The 24,891-nt window shown below is 41.0% G+C and overlaps 1 protein-coding gene across 2 annotated transcripts; it reads left to right on the forward strand.

Moving 5' to 3' along the window:
- The first annotated feature begins 1 nt into the window (after window position 1).
- Window positions 2-23,875, forward strand: LOC111322428 (von Willebrand factor A domain-containing protein 3B). 2 transcript variants are annotated; one of them, XM_022925516.2, is made up of 41 exons: window positions 4-166; window positions 780-961; window positions 1,111-1,183; window positions 1,800-1,891; window positions 2,393-2,490; window positions 2,929-3,081; window positions 3,204-3,363; window positions 3,496-3,564; window positions 4,023-4,123; window positions 4,924-5,171; window positions 5,980-6,089; window positions 6,218-6,340; window positions 6,857-7,011; window positions 7,398-7,455; window positions 7,774-7,854; window positions 8,033-8,125; window positions 8,536-8,673; window positions 9,348-9,475; window positions 9,627-9,681; window positions 10,027-10,154; window positions 10,841-11,220; window positions 11,631-11,679; window positions 12,123-12,146; window positions 12,635-12,767; window positions 13,451-13,572; window positions 14,397-14,447; window positions 14,909-15,083; window positions 15,481-15,561; window positions 15,933-16,163; window positions 16,393-16,557; window positions 16,710-16,807; window positions 17,117-17,178; window positions 17,429-17,846; window positions 18,273-19,003; window positions 19,135-19,248; window positions 20,347-20,523; window positions 20,753-20,953; window positions 21,767-21,840; window positions 22,503-22,584; window positions 23,373-23,451; window positions 23,556-23,875. In XM_022925516.2, exons 1-41 carry the CDS (start codon window positions 118-120, stop codon window positions 23,656-23,658), a joined length of 5,844 nt encoding a protein of 1,947 aa, XP_022781251.2. In that variant the 5' UTR covers window positions 4-117; the 3' UTR covers window positions 23,659-23,875. The 2 variants fall into 2 exon arrangements, with proteins under 2 accessions (XP_088588867.1, XP_022781251.2); XM_088732741.1 differs by lacking the exons at window positions 20,753-20,953; window positions 21,767-21,840; window positions 22,503-22,584; window positions 23,373-23,451; window positions 23,556-23,875 and adding an exon at window positions 19,830-19,912 and having other exon boundaries at window positions 2-166; window positions 20,347-20,485.
- The last annotated feature ends 1,016 nt before the right edge of the window (window positions 23,876-24,891 follow it).

Raw genomic sequence — 24,891 nt, forward strand, 5'->3', positions numbered from 1 at the left:
TGTAGCAACAGGAGAGAATACATAAATTCAACCAAGGTGATGGAATCGGATTCTTCATCCGGTGGATTTGTAATCACGGTTATCATGTTTCCATGAAGCAAGGCAGAAGTTAGGACTATGATGTACGAAAATTTTCGCCATACTCACGGGAGCGGATCGGGAGCTGGTAAGAACGCATTTTGATTGTGTGTTACATTTAATTATGTTTACATTGCAAAGACGAGATCAATTTTAAGTTTTATCACTTCGAGAGTCTAGTCATTGAGTTCATACTATCTGTGAATAGTGGTAAACGAATAGTTATTACAATATTTGTTGTCAGAAATGTCATAAGAACCCTGCAAGCTTTCTAACTTGGGATGCTTATGAAATTCGAACTTCCATTCTCATTATAATTATCATTAAGCTTTATCGTTCACAGTCATGGTGTTTGCTCCTTGTTAGCAATCCTTTGTTCATCTCGTTGTTTGAGCTTTTGAATTTTTGTCCTATGGTTTTAACTTGCCCATGATAAAAAATAAAAAAGTGAAACAAGTGTGTGCGTTCTGTGGTTATTTGGTATGTCTTGAATAATTATTTTTGTAAGTCATGTCCAGTAAGTGGCTTTCCTTGTGACTTTCCTTACCTTACAAGAGCCTTCAATTTGGACTGCCAAAGGATTAAATTATTTTTGATTCAATGTTATTCATCAACTTATTTTGTTTCAAAGGAAAAGTAATTTTTACATATTATGTTTAAAGTAGCTGTTAAATTTATCTTTATTTACAAATATTAAAAAGGTCCAGTTGAAGGTGCAAGACAGACTAAGCAAGCAGCGACTCCTGTTTCCAAGGATCACTATGATCGCAATGGAAATCTTGACTCAGCTGCTCCATCTAAAAGTGAACGCTTGAATTCCCCAAACACAGCAAGGTGGGAACCTGATGTGCGCATGCTCCTTTCAACATCTCAATGGCTTAAGGTATGTTTTTTATCACAATTAATTCTGAATATACATTTGATAATAAAATGACTGAGATCAACATAATCGATCATGTAGAGTCACTCTAGATGTGATGATCTCTCCCATAGGTTTTTTAACATTACTGTACATCTTAATTTTTTCTCTAGATCCATGGCCTCAAAAGACACAAACTTGACATGGGACAAATATTGCCTTCCATTGGATTTAGGCATTCAGATGGTATTTCATGAATTTCTTTATTTAAAATTTCCTGCTATAATTTACCAAGTTATAAAGTCCCTTGATGGTTTAGGTACTCAGGGCTGATCCACCAGAAGAGAGGCAGGTTTGATCACTGGTTGGGCCACTAAGTAACAATCTAGAGCAATTTATTACTATCACAGTGCCTTTTTTCCTCTTGGGAGTATAAATGAGTGACAGAAAAATGCAATGAAAGCTAGTTGAAATTCTAGCGATGGGATAAACTGCAATCATTTACTAGCTTATTCTGGGGGGGTGGTAGTCCTCATGCTGGGGTTATGTGCTGACTAAACACAAGCCAAGAAATTATACTTGCGCGTGTACTGCAATTTAAGAAAATGTGGAAAAGAAGCCTGAAAAAATTCATGCTTGAAAGGGATTGGAACCTATGCTTCCCGGTACTTAAGTTGGGTGCTAATATCAAAAGAGCAGGGAAGATGTCAATCTTTAGAGGGCTCATGCCATTTTGCTTATAGTGATTGTTTACTAGGTGAAAATACAACTTGATTCAAAATCACATGACCTACATTCATATTCTATTCAATTTGATTAAATGATGTAAAATTATATTCTAAACTTGTTGTTTTCTCCACAGATTATGTAAGGCCTCTTAAGAAACCAGTTCGTGCAAGGTATTGTAAGGGACTGTTTACCCAGGTTCCCTTCAGAGATGGCTCAGTGTACAATGTAAGGATCTTCTTGATCTATTGTAAGGCTTTCAACACTGCTGGTCCTAACTGTATGTTGGATTCTTGTCCTATATCAACCCTTTTTACATCCTATCTTCAGTTTGCATATTCTCCATACTGTTCTCTATACATTTCCAAAGGTGTTGACAAGGAGAATTTGTTTAACAATCAAGCGCTTCTTTGGTTGGTGATCAATTCCTTTATTCTCCTGACCTTAATGTTTGATTCAGGGGTGATATTGTAAGGAGAAATTAGATGCTGACAAGTCACTCCAAGGGGTTAGAGGATTTAAATGACAGAACTGACAGAAGTACATTGAATGTTTGTGCTCTTTCTTCTAAAAGTTCTCTGCAGCCCAGTTGACCAAGCTGAAATTTGAACAATTAGCCTCAGGATCTCTGCCTGGTTTGGAAATCCTTGAGGAACCTATAAAGTAAAATTTATCACTGAGACTGGTTTTTGGGATTTCAAAAATGGAAAAAATGTATGTCTTTGACAGCTTGTTGCCAGTAAGGAGAAACTCCGCAGGATAGAAAGTCAACTTAAGCAAGCCATATCACTTTACAAGCGACGACTTGAGTGGTTAACAACTGAAAGGTAAATGACCATCCAAGCAATGCACTAAACTATGGAAAAATATTGTAAAATTTTAATCTACTATTTTACTAATTAATAATAACAACAAAGTTTACTTTTCAGTTTTTAGGCCCTCCTTAGGTTGTACACATATTTCAAATATGATCAGTTATAAAGTTAACATGAAACAATTACTGACTGTTTTAATCTTTTACAGTCCCTAACATCAGTCTGCATATTCTCCATACTGTACTCTATACATTTTCTAAGGTTCTGACCAGGAGAATTTGTTTAACAATCAAGAGCCTCTCTGGCTGGTCATCACTTTATTTATTCTTGTGACCTTAATGTGTGATTCAGGGGTTATATTGGAAGGAGAAATTAGATTCTAGTCACTCTGACTTAGTAGTTAAAGGGTTAATAAATAATTAATTTAGGAGATCTTTGTCTAACTTATAGTCGCAGAGTGTTTGGAGTCATAGAAGAACGTTGCATATGCATTGTGCTGGATGTAAATACTACGAGTGAATCTGAATTCAGCACGTATCTTCATGGTCTGGTACAAGTGCTCAAGGAACAAGTAATGTTTATTGCAAAGTTTAACCTTATCAGGTAACTATATTCATTCGAATCAAAAATTGAAAAATATTTAACAGACTTTCAGACTGTGTTTGCAAATGTGAAGATTAGCTAAGGAAAGAGTATTCAGCAGTGTTTCTTTTCTTCAACTTTAGGTGTGCGATGGACTCAGATTGTTGGCAGGAGCATGCAGTAAATGTTACTCTTGACAGCATGGAAGGAGCTCTGAATTGGCTCTGGGACTTGAAGACGACAGTTCCACACTCAGCAACTTGTACAGTAGAAGGAATTCTTAAAGGATTGGCTGATCAACATGTTAGTTTTTTTCTTGTGACAATAAACTCTAAAAGTGCATCGTCGCTGTCTGGTGCAGTTTGAATTTGAGGAACTCATAGTTACTGTAATTTCAAGTTAAAAAGTTTAACCATTTTTTTTCCTTGTCATTAGATTGAAGCTGTTTACCTTTTTACTGAGGGAAATGCTTCAAATGGATCTCAGGAAATGCTTAAGAGAAAGGTAGGAAGACTGCAAAACAGTTGTTGAAATAGGGTGGGGATTTCTTACTGTATTTTGTTCTGAAACGGCATACCAAGAATTTCACAAAACAGACCACACAGGCCTACAACCTGCAGCTACCTTTAGGTGTCTGTATTTTACATCAGCATGGTTGGTCACGAGAGTAAATAGATCAAATGATCAAGGGTGTTAATGATAGAATTCATCATTAGGATTTTGCAGACTAAGGGAAATAAACTGAGTGGTTCTTCATTCACCAGTATCTGTCAGGTTTTACTAGGACTTGAAGAGTCCATTTCACACTGGAGAGAATACAGGAAAAATTCTGAGAAATCCCTCAGGGCAAGGATGAAACTTAAATTCCAACCAAATTGTGGCTTCGGGTCTTGGAATTGAACCTGCGCCACCGGTGATAACTACATGTAAGAGTAATATTTGATTCATTTTCTATTTTGCAGATACATGGAAGTCGTGTACCTATTCACGTTGTGTCTTTTAATTGCAATGATCCTGGAACTGTCACATTTCTAAAGGACGTATCCAGAATAACTAAAGGAAGGTACTAGACTCCTAGTAATGCCCAAATGCGACAATGTTCACTTTCAATGAATATATGAAATTCATATATTTTGAACTGCGGTATTAAATACGTATGATGCACGATCCTTCGCAGTAGATAGCGCTATTTATGCAATAGCGAAAATCAGACCTGAAAAAAATCAGGCCTGTACGGGATTCGAACCACTGACCTAGTGCAGCGCTCTACCAATTGAGCTAACAAGCCAACTGGGAGCAGGCCGTTAAGTTGATTCGTAATAAACCCGTGATGATAAATCAGATACAATGAATATATGAAATTCATATATTTTGAACTGCGGTTTTAAATACGTATGGTGCTCAATTGGTAGAGCGCTGCATTAGTATCGTAGAGGTCAGTGGTTCGAATCTCGTACAGGCCTGATTTTTTTCAGGTCTGATTTTCGCTATTGCATAAATAGCTCTATCTACTGCGAAGGATCGTGCATCATACGTATTTAATACCGCAGTTCAAAATATATGAATTTCATATATTCTTTGTATCTGATTTATCATCACGGGTTTATTACGAATCAACTTAACAGCCTGCTCCCAGTTGGCTTGTTAGCTCAATTGGTAGAGCGCTGCACTAGTATCGCAGAGGTCAGTGGTTCGAATCACGTACAGGCCTGATTTTTTTACAGGTCTGATTTTCGCTATTGCAAAAATAGCGCTATCTACTGGGAAGGATCGTGCATCATACCTAATGTTCACTTTAGAAACAACTTTGATGTACTTACAGGTTCATGCATAATTATTATAAAATTTTGTTTGTATTTGTAGGTTCCATGCTTATTCAGTCATAAATGAGTATGAAGATAGCTTTGACAGCTTTACCAAGTCCATTGAAGCTGATAGCACTAAGCAACCTCAAGGGCGTGGCAGGGGTGATGGCATGCCCACCTTGAAGCTTGGTGTGGGAGTCAGAGAAGATGTGATAACTTTATGGGAAGAGCTGGATGAGGCGAGGAACGCATTGGCGGAGATTCAAGCTTTGCTGTGTGAGATTAAAGATGCAAAAGAAACACCAGGTATAAACGCTGTGCGATGATATTATATTCTGTGCTGTATGAATTCATTTGAAGAGCGGGCATTTTGTCAGAGTTGTATGGCGAGTTTCGTTTTTTAAACATCTCACGCCTTTTGAGAGACTCAAGTCAACAGCTGGCTCGGTCGGCTCGCGCTGCAAGCCGCCAGCCAATGATACGATCGAACCTCTGACATTCACAAAAGGTAAAATGGCGCTTCAAGATACAGTGATGGTTTTCCAGTAACTTTTCCTAAGTTAACTTTTATGAGCGGTTGGTTGGTATGGGTAAAACCAAGCGAAAAATATGTTCTTAGCACATCTCTGAAGGTTGGGAAAACCACAAATCTCTTGTCACTCATGGCGGTATTTTCTATTTTTAATCAGAAAATTCACGGGTTTTGCGGTTTTTGGGCCCTAGCTTTGCTTTGGACGCTAACCAAGCACTTTTTTCTCCTTTTGAGTGTTTCATGATATCATACTGACTTATCTTCTTTCGAAAGCCACGACACATAAACGCGAGTGTAAACAAAGTTGAGTGGAAATAGGATTTCTCGGTGGAGCTGTTTGCGGCGAAAAGATCGCGAGGAAGTTCCCACCTCGCGGAGATTATGGCGCCTCGACAGTTAAATAACTTTCTCCCGAAAATACCTTTTTTCATAAACCGTGCGCGTTTTATGATTTTCATTTCGTGCATTGCAAAAAAGTTTAGCAAAAGTTGACACGCGAAGGTTTTGATGAACAATATATTTTGTGCTTTAGCTGATGGTTCTCATTTTAACAACAATAAAACGTATTGTTTCCTGTTTCAGTGTCTACGTCTCTTAGTACTTCCCCGGAGAAGACTCAAGAAATAATTATTGGCTCAGGTCACGCCAAAGCAAAGAGTGAAATGTACATGAGTTCTCGGGACTGGCTAAAGGTATCTTAATGATGTTTTTTTTGTTTGATTTCAGAGGTGGGTGTAGAAAGGGGTTCTCATGTAAAAGGTATGGGGATGATCATTCAAGATTTTGCATACTAATAGATCTTTCGCCTCTATTTTCACAGCGGCATGGTTTGAAGTCCAAAAAACTGTTATTCTATGACTTGCTACAGAGCCTGGCTTTCAAACACTGTGATGGAGTTGTGGACATCCAGACAGCCCCTGTGTCTTTAGACAGCACTGATGCGGTGAGTATGATACATGAAATGTAACTAATGTCGCAGACCTTGCAATAACTGAGCCACGTCGAGATCAAGTAGCCTTTGATTTCAATGGTAATTTGGAAAATGAGTTATGAAGGTACTTCCCTCTCCACTGTAAATACGTCGAGATAAGCGGAACTCCCTATGGATTGCCCTATTTTACATTCGGAGGGAAATTGATGGCCTGCGAGTGTAGATGTATTTTAGTTTTCGTTTCACTCCTTCCGAAAAATTCAGGTGGAGAGAGGCGACAACCGGTATTATAGCAAAGGAGAACAATAGAATTGAACCTGAAAGGTTGAATATGGGTAAATTTTTGAGGGGATGGCCAAGAGGCACACGGAAAAATGCTAAAGAAAAGAAACTTTTTTGATTTTGTAATCAATGTTTCCTGAAACAAACAATATTTCCTTCAGAAGCGAGTAAACGTTCGAAGACCGACATGTACACAACATCGTGCACTGCAGAGTAACTCGGTCTTCCTTTAATGTTGTCCTACAGATTGTTCGTCCTAAATTAGTCAATGCGCGTTACTGCGATAAGTTTGCACATGTACGTTGGAAGGATGGGTCCATAATGCACGTGCACGTTAGCGGACCAATACACAGAAATTATGAACAGAGGATCTTGTCGGCTTTGGATTCATATCGAAAGAGGTGAGTAGTTTTGAGAAGCTGGTGTCAATAAAACAAGTTTCAATTTTGTCCAAAATGATCCTGGATTCTACGTGCAGGTCATGTTCTCTTTTGTACCATGGATTTTAATTTTCCCGCGGGCCGCTTAAAAAAATTTCCTGGATGTGTTGCCTCATTCCGATGATTTGTTTTGCTTTATTTCGCTCTGTGATTGGTCTACAAAACTCGCGTCGCCCTTTCAACCAATCAGATGCGGCACTAGAGCTTAGCATGAGTGGTTATGTGACATCCTGCTCACGTGGACAAGTCCTTACGATGGCTTCTTGGAGGGAACATGGAGTGAAGATAGTTTTGACAGTAGAATTCTGACATTAATTAATCAAAATATCACTTGCTTTGTATGGTAGGATGGAGTGGTTACAACAAGGAAGCAGAGAACTATTTGGCACAATTATCGAAGATCAGGTTTGTTCCGGTGTTCTATCAGAACAACGCAATTTTCAGAGAAAAATTCGGTCTTTGTATTAGTTGTCTTGGTTCTGCCTCACGACGCTCACAGATTGGTAAGAAAACACGCTCCTCCGTTCCAACCAATCAGATGCGGCAAAAATAACACCAGCCTCGATTTGGTCACCCGCGTTTTCCTGCGCTCGAAACCTGTTACCTGAAGTGGGCTTTACCTTACTTTGAGTCCTCAATAGCCTCTTTTATCAGCTACTCTCATTTTGATTGGCTGAAGTGATTTACCCTGGTTATGTTGCTGAATGTTAATTGTTATAATAGGTTGCTGTGCTGATCGACACGTCTGCATCCATGGCCTCAAGATTGTTTCTTGTGAAGGACAAACTTTACAGACTCATGCAGGTTTGTCATCGCAATCATAAAAGATGTGAAATTGATTTTGTTTCGAGCGTCGGCCCTTTTTTTCAGACGCCTATGGGACCAACTTTTGTAACATCAGGTTTAGAAACTCTCTACGGTAGCCAGTTTACGTTATCAATTCAGTTAATTAAACCAAATGATTTTGTTTGATGTCTTTTAGGAACAGTTACGTCATAAACTGAAGTTCAACCTAGTAAAATATGACACAAGGGTCCAAGCTTGGAGAGATCGATTGGTCGACTGTAACACTCATGTATGTGACAGGAATAATTAACTAAGATTTGAAGTCGGAGAATTTTGTTGTTGTTGAAAACCTCAGTTTTTAAAAGCATGGTTCAAAACTGTGCAGTGCGTTTAGCTTTAACGTAATTGTAATATTTGAAATAATCTTTGTTGTGTAACTGTCTGCCTTATAAGCAGAATATTTTTAAAACTTGTAAAGGAACTTGCTTTGTCATCGCCGTCATTTTCTTTCCTTTCTCTCTTTTTCTCCGGATTTTTTTGTGGTATATCTTTTTTTTTTCTTCTTTTTCTTCGTTGTTAGTCCGGAGGAACATCTCTTCACTGAAATACTTACTCTCGTGTAGATAACATAGTTAGTATTCAGCGGTTTAACTTTCCCTCACAGCGAACAGACTATATTTTTATCGTTTCCTTTTTTAGAACCTGGACAACGCATGGCAGTGGGTAAAAGGCCTCAGCACTGGTGGCTCCACAAACACGCTAGCAGCTCTTAAACTGGCCCTAGCGGATCCACAATGTCACGCAATCTACCTACTCACCGACGGACGCCCAGACCAGGTAAATAGTTCTGTTGGCTCTTACTTTTGGGCATCTCTTATTCCTCAGTTTACGCCTGAGCACTTTTTAAAGTTGAAAGTTAGTGCTCGTAAAGTTGAAAAGTCGGCGCTCGCAAAGTGTGTTCCCTTTTCAGAGATTTTTCAAGTTGTTTCGTCAGTGATTGAGAATTTTGTGGGGTTAACTCCACGTTTTGTGATTTGACTAGACACCCTCCACGCCATCCTATCAAAGATACAGTAATAAAAACAAACCGTACAGTTGGGACTCCCGTTTATTTGCGCTTCATGCAGTATATGTTAAACATATACCGCACGCACTGACACGTCAAACACCAATGACAACGAAACACTTATTTTTCTAATATACTCTATCACCTTTGTTTGTATTTAATCTCGAAACTACAACCAACACCCCTACTTGGTAATGGAGTCAAGATGACCTCGAAACGTCGTAATTTTATTCTTCTAATATTTATTATCAAATTCAAGCTGTTTGATTTTTTATAGGTGCGTGCGCGTGTTTTTGTATTTCTGTTTTGTTGTTTTCTGATTCTTTCCTTTGATTACCCCTGTGGTTTCTTTAGTTTTGGTTTTACGACACTCGACAGAAAAATAGTACAACCCTCTCTTGGTATGTCTTGAAGTTTCTCATGGCTGTACCTTTTTACCTTTCAGCCCCCTTCTTCTATCCTTGCCCAAGTACAGCTGCTGAACCCAGTCCCCATTCACGCCATCTCTTTCAACTGTGCGGATACGGAAGCGAATCAGTTTCTCTCTCAGCTAGCTGCAGAAACTGGAGGCAGGTAAGCCGTGTTCTCCTGTGAAAACCCCATTGTCTTTAACTTTCAGAACTGCGTCGTGATATTTTGAGTCAGATATGAATTTGTGGCGAATTTTATGTGATAATTCCGTGTTGTTGTTGTTGTTGTTGTTTTTTTTTTTGTCGTCTGGCAGGTTTCACTATTTCTCTGAAGATGGATATGACATAGATGGCCCAAGACCATTTGAGGTAAGTCCTTTACTTTCTTGAAATAACTCCTCCGTTATAATTCTCTGGAGGCATGGGCGCAGTACTGAAGAAACCACCACTTCGGTGGGGGTAAGCTGAGCAGAGAGCTTTCTTTCGTGTGTCCTGGCGGTGAAGTCCTCTATTTCAAGAGTACGCGTTTATTGGGAGAATCGGCTTTTTCACGCATGCTCAATCGAGCGCGTGGGAGAAGCGAGCGAATTCTTATTGTACCCAAGTACATAGTTGATTTTCTGAATGAAAGTCACCTTTTCGTGCTTCAAAAAATCATTACTCACCGCTGCACATCTTTCATTGAATACAGGGTGATATGTCTTTCAATTTTAGAGCGAAGACTTAAGACTTCTCAGGGAAGAGATCGAGAAAGGTTTGGGAGATTTGCGCAAAGTCACTTTGATCCGAAATGAATGTGCGCAACTTGACTGGTTTGGTTCTAACACCGGGCGCTGCTCAAAGTAAGTACCTGTACCTTGAACATGTAATGATGCAAAATAAATTCATGTGAAATACCATAACGAAGCAAATTGTCAGGGTCAGAACTGGCTGACCGGTTCGATTTCCATTCAAACTAAGTATTCATTTCTGAAGGTAACGTGAACAGTCTGGTCAGGTCTTTCTATCCCTGCTGCAGGTCCATTCGTGTGTCAAATTCCCACAAACAGTTTCTCGGAATAGTTTTGTAAATTAGATTAGTCTTCTTATTCAAGTTCAACTGTTTCGTAGATGGAGCGCGCTAGTGGGGACAGCTGTAGTATTCCAGCAAGTTATTAATCAGGCTGTACGGAAAAGCTCTTTTGGATGCAGCTAAAAACGATGTCCTGAGTCTAGGTCGATGAGAGAGAGTTCTCTTTGGCCATTCAGTTATAAAAAGAAAATAGCGTCCATGAATGCGTCTGTGTCTGAACTGGAACAATTTTCTTTTGGTTATGAGGATGATATCAACAAGGACTATGATTATGAAATACCGATCTTCACTCTTACGCTTCAAAGAAAATCGTCGAGTGATTTCGAAAGGCAAAGGCACATTGTTTGCTTATACTGCGTTTCTGCTCTCGGTTTTGGTTAAATGAATTCCGTTCACCCTTGTAATTCTTAAGTTTTGGTAGCTTTTGAAGATGCTTTTGATATTGTACCCCAACAGAAGCCATCCAAGATCCGTCAGTGCATCCTCCCACAGGCCTATCTCAGCCAGACACGCCATGACACCCTCCCCACCCAGCTCGGAACGCTCTGTCAAGGCCAGAATCCGGCCAGCGCCTGCCAGGCCTCGACCGGCTAGTGCTATACCCCGCCCAGCCAGTGCACGGATAGCGTATAGCAGTCACAAAGACTACCTTGTCAACACTGCATGCCGGAATATTCCGCGGTCTCCTTCCCAATCCTCCGTCAGTCGTAAGGTGGGAGAGACGAAGACCAGTCAGCTGAGAATGGGCCTGAGGAAGAAAACAGCGGAGTCCTGGATGCTAAAGGAGTCAAGAAAGTACCTGGACAGAAAACCTGAAGATTTTAAACAACCCAAACGTAATGATTTCTTTTGCTTTAATAACCTATTACATGTATAAGCGGTTATCATCAGAAATGGTGGTAACCTTAAAATATGAGATTCTATCATTTTCAATTCAGAATGACTATGATTTGTGAGAAATTTCAGACGTTATTTTTCCAAAGTCATTGCATTTTCAGTTGGAATGACTTTGGATTTGTTCTATTGATAAGTTTTTTTTTTTTTTCTGGGGAATTCGAATTGATGCAAATTCATTAAAATTCGCGTGGCAAAAAATCGAGGGAAAAACTTGGTCTCGAAGTAGCTATTGGTTAGTAAGCAGTTTTTAGTTTATTTCCAGTCAAAGAGTGAGCCGAACAGCTTCAGTGTAAAGGATGACCGTTTGGCTCAATTTCTTTTAAAAACGTGTTCATTCTCGTACTTTTAGGGAAGATCAAGAAGAAGAAAAGTGGCTCCAACTCGAACGGCCTTGAAAAGTGAGTACATGATAGCATTGGATCTATTTTTGACGTAGCATCCTGTAACTTTTCCAATGAGCCTGCCTTGGTTTTCACGTCCAGCCTCGCATGCAGTATCTATACGATGCAACTTGTTAGAAACATTTTAGGCAACTTTGAAACAATAGCTTTATCCCGCCTCCCTTAGGAAAAAAATTACACATGAACATTTAGTAACGTTGTTTTGGATACATCAGCTGAGTATGCATCTCTCTTTACACACTGGTTTTTAGTATTCCATTAAAAGTAATCTCCTAGGGTGAGATATTTACCAACTGTAAATATTCCCGCTTTACGGAGTCGCATCTTCAGAATGGAATGTTTTGTGTCGAAGAGTTTATATGTAGCAGAATTAAAGAACAAATGACTTCGCAGGCTCAGTTTATTTGTTTTACTGAAATATGAAATTTGTTTTATTTTAGGGACGAGGAATTACCAATTAAAAAGTAAGTTGAATGTATCAGCTCTGTCATAAGTAACAGCATCGGAAAGGCTTCAAGTTGCCACAACGAGGTAGCTTGTACTGTTTGGGTGAACTTTTGATATTCTCCAGGGCAAACACGTGTTGGTGGTGGCGAAAATTACTGCCACGTAATGATGGTGGGAGATAAAAGTTTGTTTTCAGAATTATTGCGAAATAAATTTAAATAGGTATTCGGGAAATTTTTTAAACTGGCCGCCACTCAAAAGAGGTTTCATTGTAAATTGAATGAGCACGATGATAAATTGTGGTAGGTTTTTCTTTTGTAGTTCCCTAAGCTTGCTCTAGGCGTTTAGATATTGAAGGGGGGGAGTGGGGAGTGGGGGGAGAGGATGGTGAACTGTTCACGACACTAGCGAAGAGCAAAACAAGGAGGATGGCTTGGGACGATTCGCTACCTGAACTAAACCCTCCTCTTCGACGTCACCATAACAGAGGTTTCTTGTTTTTCAGATGGCTTAAGAAACATGGTTTAAAGGCCAGACGGCTGACTATTTTGGACGCTCTCGCGCCCACGCTAATTCCTCACAGTACCAAGTATGTTCCGATACTGGACAAACATGTCCTCTCCAAAGTTTTTGACCAGGTAATGGTATACTAAATCTCTATCGCCTGTGTCTTTTAAGTTCTTCTCTTCTACAGAAAATTTGAAATCTAGCCGAGCTAGTTTGTACAGCTGGCAGCCGCCGTTCGGGAACCGGAGCCCGCGCTCCTCCCCGAACCCACGAAAAAAGACCGGACTCAAGAGAGCGGCGGAAATGGAGCCAATTTTGTACTAAGCTGATCGTAATATCTTTACATTTGTTGGGGTACGCTTTGTTCAAATGTCTCTTATCATCAAGAATATTTGGCTAATTTATCTGTTATAGCCTCTGGGAGTAACAGGATCAAACTTTTGCTATTGTATTGCGACTCTCTGGTTGAGAGTAGACCTGAAAAACTCTTTTGACAACGAAAGTAACTTTCGTCTCCCCAATATAAGCGAAAGTCATCATTTAAATCAAGGAATGGTGATGACTTCTACTCTGGTTCTCTAAAACGTCAATCACAGTCCAAAAAAACAAACAACAATCCTTGAGTGATCACAATATACGAATCACTGATACGGTCGGGTTCGAACTCAACCCTTCGATGGTGGTTTTTCAATGTCCACAGGCGAGGAATAGAGAAAGATATATTCTGTATCCCTCAGCGAAAAATTCCACCAACTCAACAAGTGAAATGCACGATCACAAATAACCACGACTTTGTAACACGCATTGTTTTCAGGTTCTTCCATTGGCCCACACCTCAGGGAGCAACCGTGATGAAGTGCAGCTAGTCAACCCACAAGGCGTAAATCTCAAAGCGTACGAGACTCGGTTAGAAAAAGCCATCGAAGACTACACCAGGTAAGCAATGTTAAAACCCCGGTAATTTTGGTTTTATCAGCTGAGTTGATAATGTAATTCGGCCACCTTAAAGAGTTCAAAAGCTGACCTTTCGAGCGTTAGCCCTTTGTTTCGCTCTGACGAAGGACTTAAAAAACTCGCAACGTCAGCTTTTAAACTCTTTACGGTGGCCAATTTACATTACTCGTGATAAAACCCAAATGACCTTGTTACTCCTACCGACGCAGCAGCACAGTTTCTTTAGAATCTTGCCCCCTTTATTCAATGTTAAAAACCCGTTGGTCTTTCTATGGGGTGTGTAACTTCTGAGGCCAAGCATAGCTTATCCAAGTTTTTGTAAGCTGCATCCCTTACGAGTGGTCTACGACGGTCTCGTATGAGCGGATGTTTTCCAGTTGTCAGACTGGGTATCGCCCCTAATCATTCCATGCGATCCGAGAAAGTTGTTCAAGTCAGAATAGTGGATATTCCCGGTGCAATACCTGAAAATGCCGTGCATTTAATACGCATGCTCTATACACGTTTTGTCAAGACCTCGGGCTAAGTATTCCCCTCTTACTTCCCCTGGTTACCAAGACTTGCGAAATGACCGCCAAAACAGCAACTTATTTTGAATAAAAAAAAAACAACAACAACAAGCAGAAAGGGAAGCAAAAAAAATCTGCGGCTTGCAGTTACGCTGTGTTGGGGTTTTATCAAGGTGGGAGTACTTAAAGGTTGGTAGCTTCTGAGGCAGTCCATGTAGCGATCTTTCACTGCATCTCATTTATTTCTTGTTCTAAATTGTTGTTTTCTTTTCCTTTCCTGATGCGTTTTTTCTTCAGGCGTCTCGATGAGCTGGTGTTCGTTTTCCTCAGCGACGAAGAAAGAATGAAGTGAGTAGACGCCTCTATTTCTTTACATATTTTATTTATTTACTTTTTTATTTACTCAACTTTAATTATACAGATCTTAACATAAGATAAATTAACAACTAAAACAAAAAATTCACAAGATCTGAATAATTAGGTCAGTTTATACAGAATTCGAAGATTCCTTATAAAAATAAACTGCCTCAATTAAAAGTAAGAAAAATATTACGTATAATATGTTGCATAGTAGCTCAAACAGTTTAATTAACATGACAGTAATCATTAATTAATTATAAAAATCTATCCTTATTTGCATTAAATTTGTTATGATAAAATTTATTAATACTGTTCTTAAATGATGAGAAAGATTCTTTGGAGTAGGAATTGCCACCACCACTCGCTAAAGCAACAATATTTCTTCTTTACTCCGTAGAGAAACCAGTCTAAATTACAATTTTTTTTCCTTCTTCAAATAATCAAACAAGGTATCCCGAAGATAGGATTCCCTCATTTCTAGACAACAAACTTTCCATTTTGGTTGACCTGGAGAAGAATGGCTGGCCGGTAGATCCGGAAGATATCAGTTTACTGGAGAAAGAAATCGAGCAAGCGCAAACATTCCTCCAACAATCCAAACACCTGCGGCAAAAATCTGAACAGGTTAGATATAATTAGAAGGAGTTTCTTTTTTGCTTGAATGGTGTCGAATTCTCACAACTTATTTAAACGAAAATGTAGTTCACATATATGATTTTCATTTATTCACAAACGTTGACTCGTCACTTCACGCCGGGTTTATTACGAACCGATGTAATGACCAGGTCCCAGTTGGCTTGTTAGCTCAGTTGGTAGAGCACGGCACCGGTCATGGGTTCGAACCCCGTACAGGCCTGAATTTTTTTCAGGCCTTATTTTCACCAGAAGATCGCTCTCATACATATATGGTAGCTAGAAAGGAGAATAGGCCATTTTACATGGACTTTCTTCAATCTGATCATCGGTAGTAAAAGTGCATTGATACAAATCAGTGTTTAACAGTGTGTTTCTGTTCCGACAGGCGTCCCGTGAAATAGCAGAACAGCAAAAGAAAGCCCGCGAGGAGGCTGAGGACAAGAGAATCGAGCAAATCATGTCAAAGGTAAGTGAGAATTGCTTTCCGGGGTGAGGTATTGCCGTTTTCTGGTAGCTTTTTTATAAAAGCACCCATGGCAGGATCATGGGTTTTTGGCTACGATCAGAAATACTTACAGCAAGTGTCGAAATATTTTACGATTCCAATCACTAAGCAACGCAATCAAAGTGCAGTGTCCCGGATGTGATCATGTGAGACTGACGTCACGTGGATCGTCAGTGTCAAGATTCTACTATTTGTTCCTGCGTGTATGTTATAGCTAATGTTGTCGATGAAGGTCATTCATATTGGAATTTAACGGCGGTTAAGTTTGTTGTAGTTGTTCACTTTACGTAAAGTTTTCTTGATTGACATTTCTTTTCCACTCTCTTCAACAGCCTCCGAAAATTTCTCCTCTTCCAACCCAGTCTTACTCCAACAAGAACCGCCTTCTTAACCACAAGGTTCTGGCGCGCAGCGAGGTGGATGGATTTTACTACGCAGGCGTGGTTGCCCGTTGTTTAAACCTACGTTATGTCGAGGTTGACTTCCGGGACTTTGACCGGCAAGTGGTGTCGTCCAGATATGTGATCACCATACAAGGAGCTCGACCATGTCCTTCCCTCAAGGTACGAGAACATCAGGAAAAACCTTTCGGGGCCCAGTTGTATAAAGGGCGTATTGCGCTGTCCAGCGGATAGGGAATTACCCAGTAGCTAGCGTTATCCAACCTTCGAACAACCGGGGCCTGTACTCTATCGAGATTTCCTGCGTCGCCTTCGCGCAATGCTTGCTTTAAGAGTTGCTTGACTACCCCAATGGCACCCCCTCGTAACCTGTTGCGTGACCTGCTTTCAGGTGGGTGATTACGTGCTTGTCAAGACGCTTGTTCCACGCGAGGAAGAGGATGACGAGATTAATGATGGTGTGCAGTGCTATGTGCCGGGAATCGTTCAAGTTGTACCTCTCCGGAAAGCTCCAGCTACCAAGTGCTACACGATACTGCGATACAACGGGAAAAAGGTAAATTGGAGTGTTAAGATGGGTCAGAGTTTACTGACTCCAGTAGAGATTAAAGGGAACCTGGTGTAGTTCTCTTTAACCTATAATGACTTCAAACCAATTTTTCTCTGTGATTAAACCGGTCAAAGACATTGTTTTTTTGTCTCTTGTAGATCACCTCTCTGAGGAATGACCTGGTGAAGATCTCTAAAGCGCGCTACACTTTCGCTTGTCGTTTCATCCGGGATGCTTTGCTGACTGCTTATCGATCGTAAGTTAAATTGATCTGTGAGTTGGCTAGAGTTAAGACTCTCCCTTTCCTTAGCCTTAAAACTTACATAAGCTACCGGGGATCCTCTTGCGTTGGCCAGTTAATTGGAGCCAGGAATCAAGTGAGCAATGGTTTTAATCCATTGTTCTGGGCATCCCTGAATTTCGCTACAATACACAGTTTACTATATCGTTGACAGAAAATATAGGGGTCTATTAGTGACAGTACTTCAGCTTTGGGACGCGGTGCTGAATCTTGAAAATACGGTTATATCATTGTATGTGTTCAATTTGTATTATTTTCTCCCAGAACGACCCCTTTTGGCATGTATCTGAGAGAGGGCGAAGACGATGCTGCTGTAGAAGAAAAAGGTAGCTAGAAAATTGTGTGTGTTGATTGTGAAAAAAGAAGAGAGACTGAAAACGTTTTCCAAAGATTGTTTTTTGTCTTCTTTTGGTGGGAGGTGACGTGTTCCTCTCCCAGTTTCTCGTTACCCATCCTACTTCGCGCTCCCAAACTGCTCGAGCTGTTAAGACGACTGGAGACGAGTCATGGACTAAGTAAGTAATTACTACAATCACTGATTTGAATTTTTCATCATTGCTTAATCTTGGTCTGTAGACAAAGAGGATGGTGAGGAATCACTTCGCAGTCAGGCAAGTAGCCGCAAAAGCAGTCGCTCTGGTAAGAGCAGCAGGGTCAGCAGTCGCGCCAGCAGTCCTAAGGATGGCAGTAGAAGCCGCAGTCCTAGTATCGGAGGAAGCGCCGGAGGCAGTCCCCCACCCTCCTCCAACGAGGCAACACCCCGCAGGTCGTTCGGGGACAGGAGACCTTTTGAGGAACTGAAACAAGAACTTGAAGAGGAACACAGGAGGCAGCTGGCGGAGGTGGAGAAGAAGATAGAAACTTTGCAGAAGCAGCTAGAAAGGGAGAGAGAGCGGCACGAGGAGGCGGCAGAAGAGTTGAACAAGAAACGACGTGAGCTCGATGACGAGCAACAAAAACTCCTACAGCAGCAGATTGATGAACAGAATGAGAGGTACGGGCAGTTGTAACCAGCGACAGAGCTACCAAGGGTCTTTAAGGTTGCGCGTGACTTCCCCTCGTTGTCGAGAGAAATTGATGATTTATATTATTAAGTAGTAAAACAACTTGATTGGCCGAGCTTTCGTCTCCCGTCTCTCTTTACGTCATTTGTTTCTGAGAAATTCAGAATGACAACCTCGTGTATGCTTTGACTTTCCAGTTACACCGATAGTATTGCTAACTAAAGTATCCTGAGGCAAATCAAAAACATTTTTCATGCCCGTGTCGTGTTTGTTTGATTATTTTTGTTTGTGCTTTTTTTCCCTTTATGTGACTCAACTCCTCCCCCGTCCCGCCCTCCAGAGGTTAGCTTGCCCTTGATAGGCTGAAAGCTGATTTATATGTTCAAAATGCCGTATTTCATATTGAATTTAAACAGACAAAAAGAGATCCAAGAAGAACAAAAGCGACTTCAAAACCAACAGGATGACCTTCTAAAGAAGCAGAAAGACCAACAAGAACAATTACTCATGCAGCAATTCAACCAGACACAGCAACTTCAGCTACAACAACAGCAACTCCTACAACAACTAGCAAACAATCTCCCATCTGAGAATCGCTCCGAGCGACCCCGGGTCAAACTTCCCGACATAGCACCAGTCTCCCCTCCCAGATCTCGCTCCATTTCTCCGCCCAGTCCTTCATCGGCTCACTCATCCCCACGCTCCAGCCCTAGAGAATCAACCAAAGGGTCGCACAAGGCTTCATCCAAAGGCTCGCGCTCACGCAGTTCCGGTAAAAAGTCCACGAAGTCGTCTTCTCCACGTTCACCCGACGCCTCGCCTCGGCCTCAGTCCTCAAGAAGGTCTTCTAGTCACAGTCTGCCTCCAGGAACGGAAGACGACCGCAGTGAAGATAAAGAAGAAAATAAGGACGACGACAAGAAATCAAATAGCAGCGAGAAACGAAAATCTTCTTCCTCTTCGTCATCTTCGTCCTCTTCATCTTCGTCTTCATCCTCGTCACCAGCTGTATCAGATGATGAACAAGAGGCCGAAGTAGCCCATCCCCCTGCTGGTAGTGAATCAGAGCCCCCCTCAGTCCAGTTTCACGTATCCAATGGCAACGAAGCATGTCTGGTGACAAAAGGATCTCACGGACTCTTGATATGTAAGGTTTTATTTGTTTTATTTTGTTTCCTTTTTTAAAACGAAGAAGAGTACAAAATCTTATCTTTGATCGCATATAAGCTTATTTGAGTACCGAATCTCTTATCTCTTATTTGTGTGCCCTTTCGCTAGCTCGCCTTCCTCCAGACGAGGATCCAGCGGTTGAAAGTGGACATGTTCGAAGGCCCGTCCAGGTGGGAGAAGAAGTACTAGCACGCTGGTCTGATGAAGGGTGGTACTACAGAGGTAATACAAGATGAATTCTCATTACTCTGCTAAGCCACTCCGTTCCCTTGCAAGCGTGTATGTTCGTATGTAATTAGTCGTTTTCGCTTACGTTGGTTGCTGTTAAGTGAGAACCTTTCTTGTTATTTATGAACTTGATTAGCCTTTGCTATCCACCAGATTAGCCTTTTCTTTGCTATAGACCACTTTCATAAATGGCTGCCGGATTAATATTCTTTTGTTTAAATTTAAATTAGCCCTACTGGCCTCGTTCTCTAGTACAAAATTCAAAAGAGTACATTATCTCAAGCGAGGCCAGTAGGGCTAATTTAAATTTAAACAAAAGAATATTTGTACGGCAGCCATTTATGAAAGTGGTCTATTTGGATGATCCTAACTCGCTACTTATTTTATGGCTAAATTTTTCTCCTCATTCCTTTGCTGTACTGTGTTTAGTTGCTATGTAAATTTAACCTATATATCTTGTAAAACCAAGCTGAGTTAAATGAATCATCAAATCATATCAACGATACTATAATCGACAGCTGATTTTTGCTTCGATGAAACGCAAATGATTTAATTGCGTCGAAAATGCCTTTTAGGATTTAGAATTAAAATGGAATTTGAAACTCGTATGCGCCAACCAATTGAGCTTAGAGTATTAAAGGGAGGCAGTTGAATCTGGGTAGGTTTGGAAATCATATTGTTTTTTGTTTTATGTTTTTTTTCGCGCATTTTAGTAGATACCAAGAGACTTGAGAAGCTTGCCTTAAGTCTTCTTTGGTCATTGTGCTGGCTCGCCATCATCGTTACTCGAACGACCAAGCATTTTGCACGTCACAGAGCTATTTCAGTGCATTTCAATTATCACTTAATATTTTTGTCTTAACTTACCGATTACCAATGCGACAGGCAACAAGGTAAACAAACGGCACTTGCCACATTTCACTTAGCAAAAAAAATTATAGACAAACAGACGGGCAGGGAGGCAGGAACACAAACAGACGCAAAAGACGCAGAAAGATTGACAAACGCAGAGGCTTCCGTTGAAGCGAGCAGTTGGCGCTGTATTATTTGGTCGGGTTCGATGATCGCATGATTGTCCTCCTCTCTCGTTAGGCACCATTCGCCAAGACTGTGGAGACGGTAGTTACTATGTCGAAGACAGCGTGGGAGACTTGGAGCAGATTTACCGTCCAGACATTATTACAGAAGCTGATGACGCAGATAATGAAATTGATGTACATGATCCTGTAGTTGCCCTTCATCCTTCGTTCCCTTATAGTTACGCACCAGGTAAGTGCAGCAATAAAGTTGTTCTCAGAGGTGCAGTGTAGATAGCCAGCCTATGGTTCACAATCTGTGGTTGATGGTCCTGCAGTATGGTCTTCGGTCCATGAACCATACTCTGATGGACCTTGACCGCGGTTTTATGGTCAATGGTTTTCATCTCTGTGTGGATAGTCGCTTTGTTACAGTGCTCAGCGTAAGAAAACCTGTTTAAGCTCGTTTGTTCCATCCCCAGGCACTGTTCTGCAAAAGGACGCGCATGGGTTAAGCGTGCGGCATTATGATGGTATAGAGAGCGTTGTCCCACGCGAGGAGACCTACCTTCTGACTGCAGAGAAGTTTGAGAGCGACTGTAGGTACATCCTGCAGTGCGAAGAGAGTTTGGTCGGCCAGGCTGTGGTGGCAAGGAACGACCAAGATGGAATGTTTCACCTGGGTGAGTAATGTCTCCAGAGACCTACATTTTAAACTTTGCATCATCGGCTGGAAGCAAAAAGTTCTTTAAGTTTGCTTGCCCTTACACGCGTCTGAAACGTCCTTATCATTGGAATAATTCCGAGTCAGGTGAACCTATCAAGACAATATTCTACCTCCTTCCCAAATTTAGCGGTGGACATTCCACGGTTGTTCTTGTTCACTGTTTCCTGATCAAATTGGAATTTGGAAGGTTGGTTTTTGTGGAGGAAGGAAAACCGGGGAACCTGGAGAAAAACTCTCCGAGCAAGGACGATGGATAGAACCCTGGCCACAGTGGAGGGAGGTGATCATCCCCACTCCTTAATAAGCTAATAGGGACCTTACGCAACCACGACGGCGACGGCAACGAGGACGTGGAAAAACAAGAGATCTAATTGGCAGAACAATAGCTCAGCACGTGCATTTTGAAACTTTGTACATTTCTTAGCCGTCCTATGCAAAACAACAACGTGAAATCGCCAAAGTTTGCGTCGTCTGCGAACCGAAACCGCGACGGCAAATTATTTTAATTTCCATCTTGAACTCAACGCTACTTTTATACGTCATGCTGAAGTTGAGCTGTGGCGCCGTATAAGACATTAAGCTCCTGCAACCATTTTTGAGATTCTAACTAAAAGTAGAAATTCATTTTTTAATCGAAGTCTTCCTTGGCGTTACCGTCCTGATTGCGTAAGGTCCCTAATATCTGCCAGAGAGCATGTCTACCTAATTATTTGTGAAATGTGCACTTAGTACATCCTCATTCTTCATTGCACGATTGTTTTTCTTTCAGGGACTGTGCGTGAACGTGTCGGTAATGGCCGCCAGTACATCATCGAGTGGGCAGATCAAACTGTTCAGTTGCAGGTACTGATAATCACAGTTCACAGCTTGAATGACCGAATGTCTAGGAAACTGCGAGTGATAAAATCACGATTGTTATTTTGGGAAGTGGGGAATTATCCAACTCGCACTTCACTATGTCCTTTACTTCCACGTCTTTTGCGAATTACGTCTCACCATTGAACAAAACGCCGCCCGCCCCCTCCAAAAAAAAATTTAACAGATGAGAGATTCTTGTACAAACAGCGTCAAGTTTTCGATTTTTAGGGCAAGGAAAAGATGGAACCTGAAATCAATTTCTCCCGAACCATGGTTCACGATCATCAACGCATTTCTTTTTCTGCATACCTCTAAACGACTTCATTTCCATCTTATTCCTACGGAGATGATTGTGAGTCTCGTTTGTATTTAGAGATATAACCACACACTTTCCCAGGCGATAGGCGCGAGAGCTTGTCTGAGTAGCTTTTAATACATTTTGCTGATCTGAGCAGAAACTGTTCACTGTTTCTGTTCAGCCTGTTGAAAAAATCTTTTGTTTGACACGGGGAGCTTGAATAGGCCAGTTTCCTTGTTATTTTGTTTTGAATGGTGAAGAGATATAGAGAAATAAAGTGAGAATTAATTTGAATCGTTTCATTTATTTGTGACGAGGAATTTATGTCGATTTTCGATTTTCTCTTCAGAGTTCTGGTTACATTTTTGGAGCCCACACTAAACGCCGTCCGCTGACTATAGGCGATCGCGTACTCGCACTCTCAGATCCAGGTGTGTAACTTTAAGTAAAATTATCTTTGCTGAAATTACCTCACGTTAAACTCATCGGCATTGATGAGCTTGGAGGAAGGTGCCATAGCACTATGGCAATCGCGCTGACTGCACACGGCAGGGAGGTTACCATGGCGACACAACCTCGGTCCACGCCCCTGCCACCAGTCACACTGACAAGTCCGTGGAATTGTTTATACTTACCAACAACTGACTCACCATAGAGGAGGGAGGCTGACCAGCGTGCCTCGATTTTAACCTTGCCTAAATTTCACTCGGCCTCATATAAATAAACGTACTTGACAGCAGACAGTCTGGTTAGTTGACGTTCTAGATGAACCTTAGTGATTCCTAGCTGTCGAGAAAACCATTATTATATGACCCGCAGGAACTTTCCAAAATTGATTTGAAATGCTTTCAATTGAAATGTAAATATTTGAAAGAGGGTGGAACTGTAATGAATATAAGGGTTGGATAGAATGAAACAAAGGCTAAGGATGTAATCTCGACATCACTCGCGACGGCGCTACTACGAGCGTAGTTGTACATATTGCCCAAAATGATCATCTTCCATTGTAAGGAATGTAGCCCTGAGCCATGTCTGCTTTGCAGCCTTTTTAGCGTTGCGTGACGCTAAAAAAAAATTGGCTTCGAAGTAGACTACCCCTGATTCGCCGAAAACATTCACTGTTAAAAATCGAAGATAAAATTGTTCCTGGCCAGTCAAGTGGTCTACCTTGTGCTGTGAAAAGGTCGTAATTTCACTTTGTAATTTCGCTCCTTTTCAGCTCTGTTCGTCTACTTGCCTGGTTGGATCGCTGGTGCAAATGGTCGCCGGCTGGTTATTAAGTTTTGCAATGGAAAAAGGTATGCTTCTTGAAATAAAATTTTCACTTTCCCTCGAAAGATTTGAAGTTTACGTATTTGTCTTGGTTAATATCTTACACTTACTTCTCCTTTCTTATTTGAAGTTCAAGTCACGTGGATCCCCAGCAGTGCTTTTGGTTGTCATGTGACTACTATGATCGCATGGTGGAAAACTTTAAGAAAAAGAGCAAAGAAAGCGAGAGATGACGAAATCTTACCGTGTGACGTGTCATTACGCAAGCTTTCATTAGCTTGTTCTTCCCAGCGAACTGATTCAATAACTTTGGGCTAAGCTGTAAACGGTTATTTTATCAATGCTGTTACTTGTACAGTTGGATTTTTACTTTCATTCGCACTCTTTGAATTCGAAAACTTTGATGTACATATGAATAAATCAGTCCAATACATTTGGTCTTTGTAAGAAGCGTCTCTTGAATTAATGAGATAAAGTAATACGTGAAAAGGTTGTGGTAATAGAGCGAGCATTTTTCGTGTAGTTAGGAATACAAATATGAAAAAGTTCGTTGGAAAGCTCCATCCTATTTTCTGTTTTTACCGTTGATAATGCAAGCACTCAGAGTAAACCCTACATTTAGTTTATAAGTACAACATTGAAAGGTGGGAAATGGAATTTGTAAAGGGGATACGTTTTCTAAAGAAACTGGTTCTGCATCCGACATATCTGTGGACATTGCTGTTTAACTTAGGGGCCGACCATTTAACTTTTGAGGGGGGAAGGGGAGGGGATTTTGAAAAAAAATTTCCTGCAAGCGCTTGTTGGAAGAAAAAAATTGCATGCAGCCCAAATGTAACCGAAAAAAAGAACATTTAGAACGGAAAAAAATTACCCTGCCCAGCAGACTGCTAGAAAAAAATTTCTTGATAACTAGAAATCACCCATTACCCACCCCCCCCCTCAAAAGTTAAATGGTCGGCCCCTTTATAGCACTGCTTGCGTCTTACCTCGTAACTTTCCTGCTATAGCGTCGTTTCCGAAAAGTGATGGCTTCCTCATTATGATCCTTGGATCGCCGCTGAAGGTAACTCTCCCGCAGCGTTCTTTTTTTTTCTTTTTTGTGAGGCGCAATGTAGGAACACAAGACTTGATCGCTCCGAAAAGGTGCCGCTTTGTTGTAGGATGTATTGGTGCTTTCGTGGACTTGAAAAAGAGGCAGAACAATTCTTCACAGCTACTCCAATAAGGGACCAGTATTTATTCATTGCGGAGAGGGGGGGGGGGGGCGGGGAAGGGTCGGAGGATTTTGGTTGTATCACAATAAAATTTACGTAAGGCTCTATTGTATTCTATTGATCCCCCTCATTGGCTGTCAATGTTCTCCAGCCCCGCATCCCTAATACTTTATAACGACGGCTGATCCCCCTGTTGTTCGGGGGGGAGGGGAGGGTCGAAGGATTTGGTTGCATCAAAATAAATTACTT

Source organism: Stylophora pistillata, chromosome 9 (assembly GCF_964205215.1).
Source record: "Stylophora pistillata chromosome 9, jaStyPist1.2, whole genome shotgun sequence".
Lineage (NCBI taxonomy): Eukaryota > Metazoa > Cnidaria > Anthozoa > Scleractinia > Pocilloporidae > Stylophora > Stylophora pistillata.

Bases quoted from the DNA above. Each gene is read 5' to 3' on its own strand.
- LOC111322428 (XM_022925516.2), top strand. From the start codon at position 118: ATGATGTACGAAAATTTTCGCCATACTCACGGGAGCGGATCGGGAGCT. The intron at 10,155-10,840 runs GTAAGTACCTGT...GTACCCCAACAG, and splicing joins AACACCGGGCGCTGCTCAAA to AAGCCATCCAAGATCCGTCA. The intron at 22,585-23,372 runs GTGTGTAACTTT...GCTCCTTTTCAG, and splicing joins ACTCGCACTCTCAGATCCAG to CTCTGTTCGTCTACTTGCCT.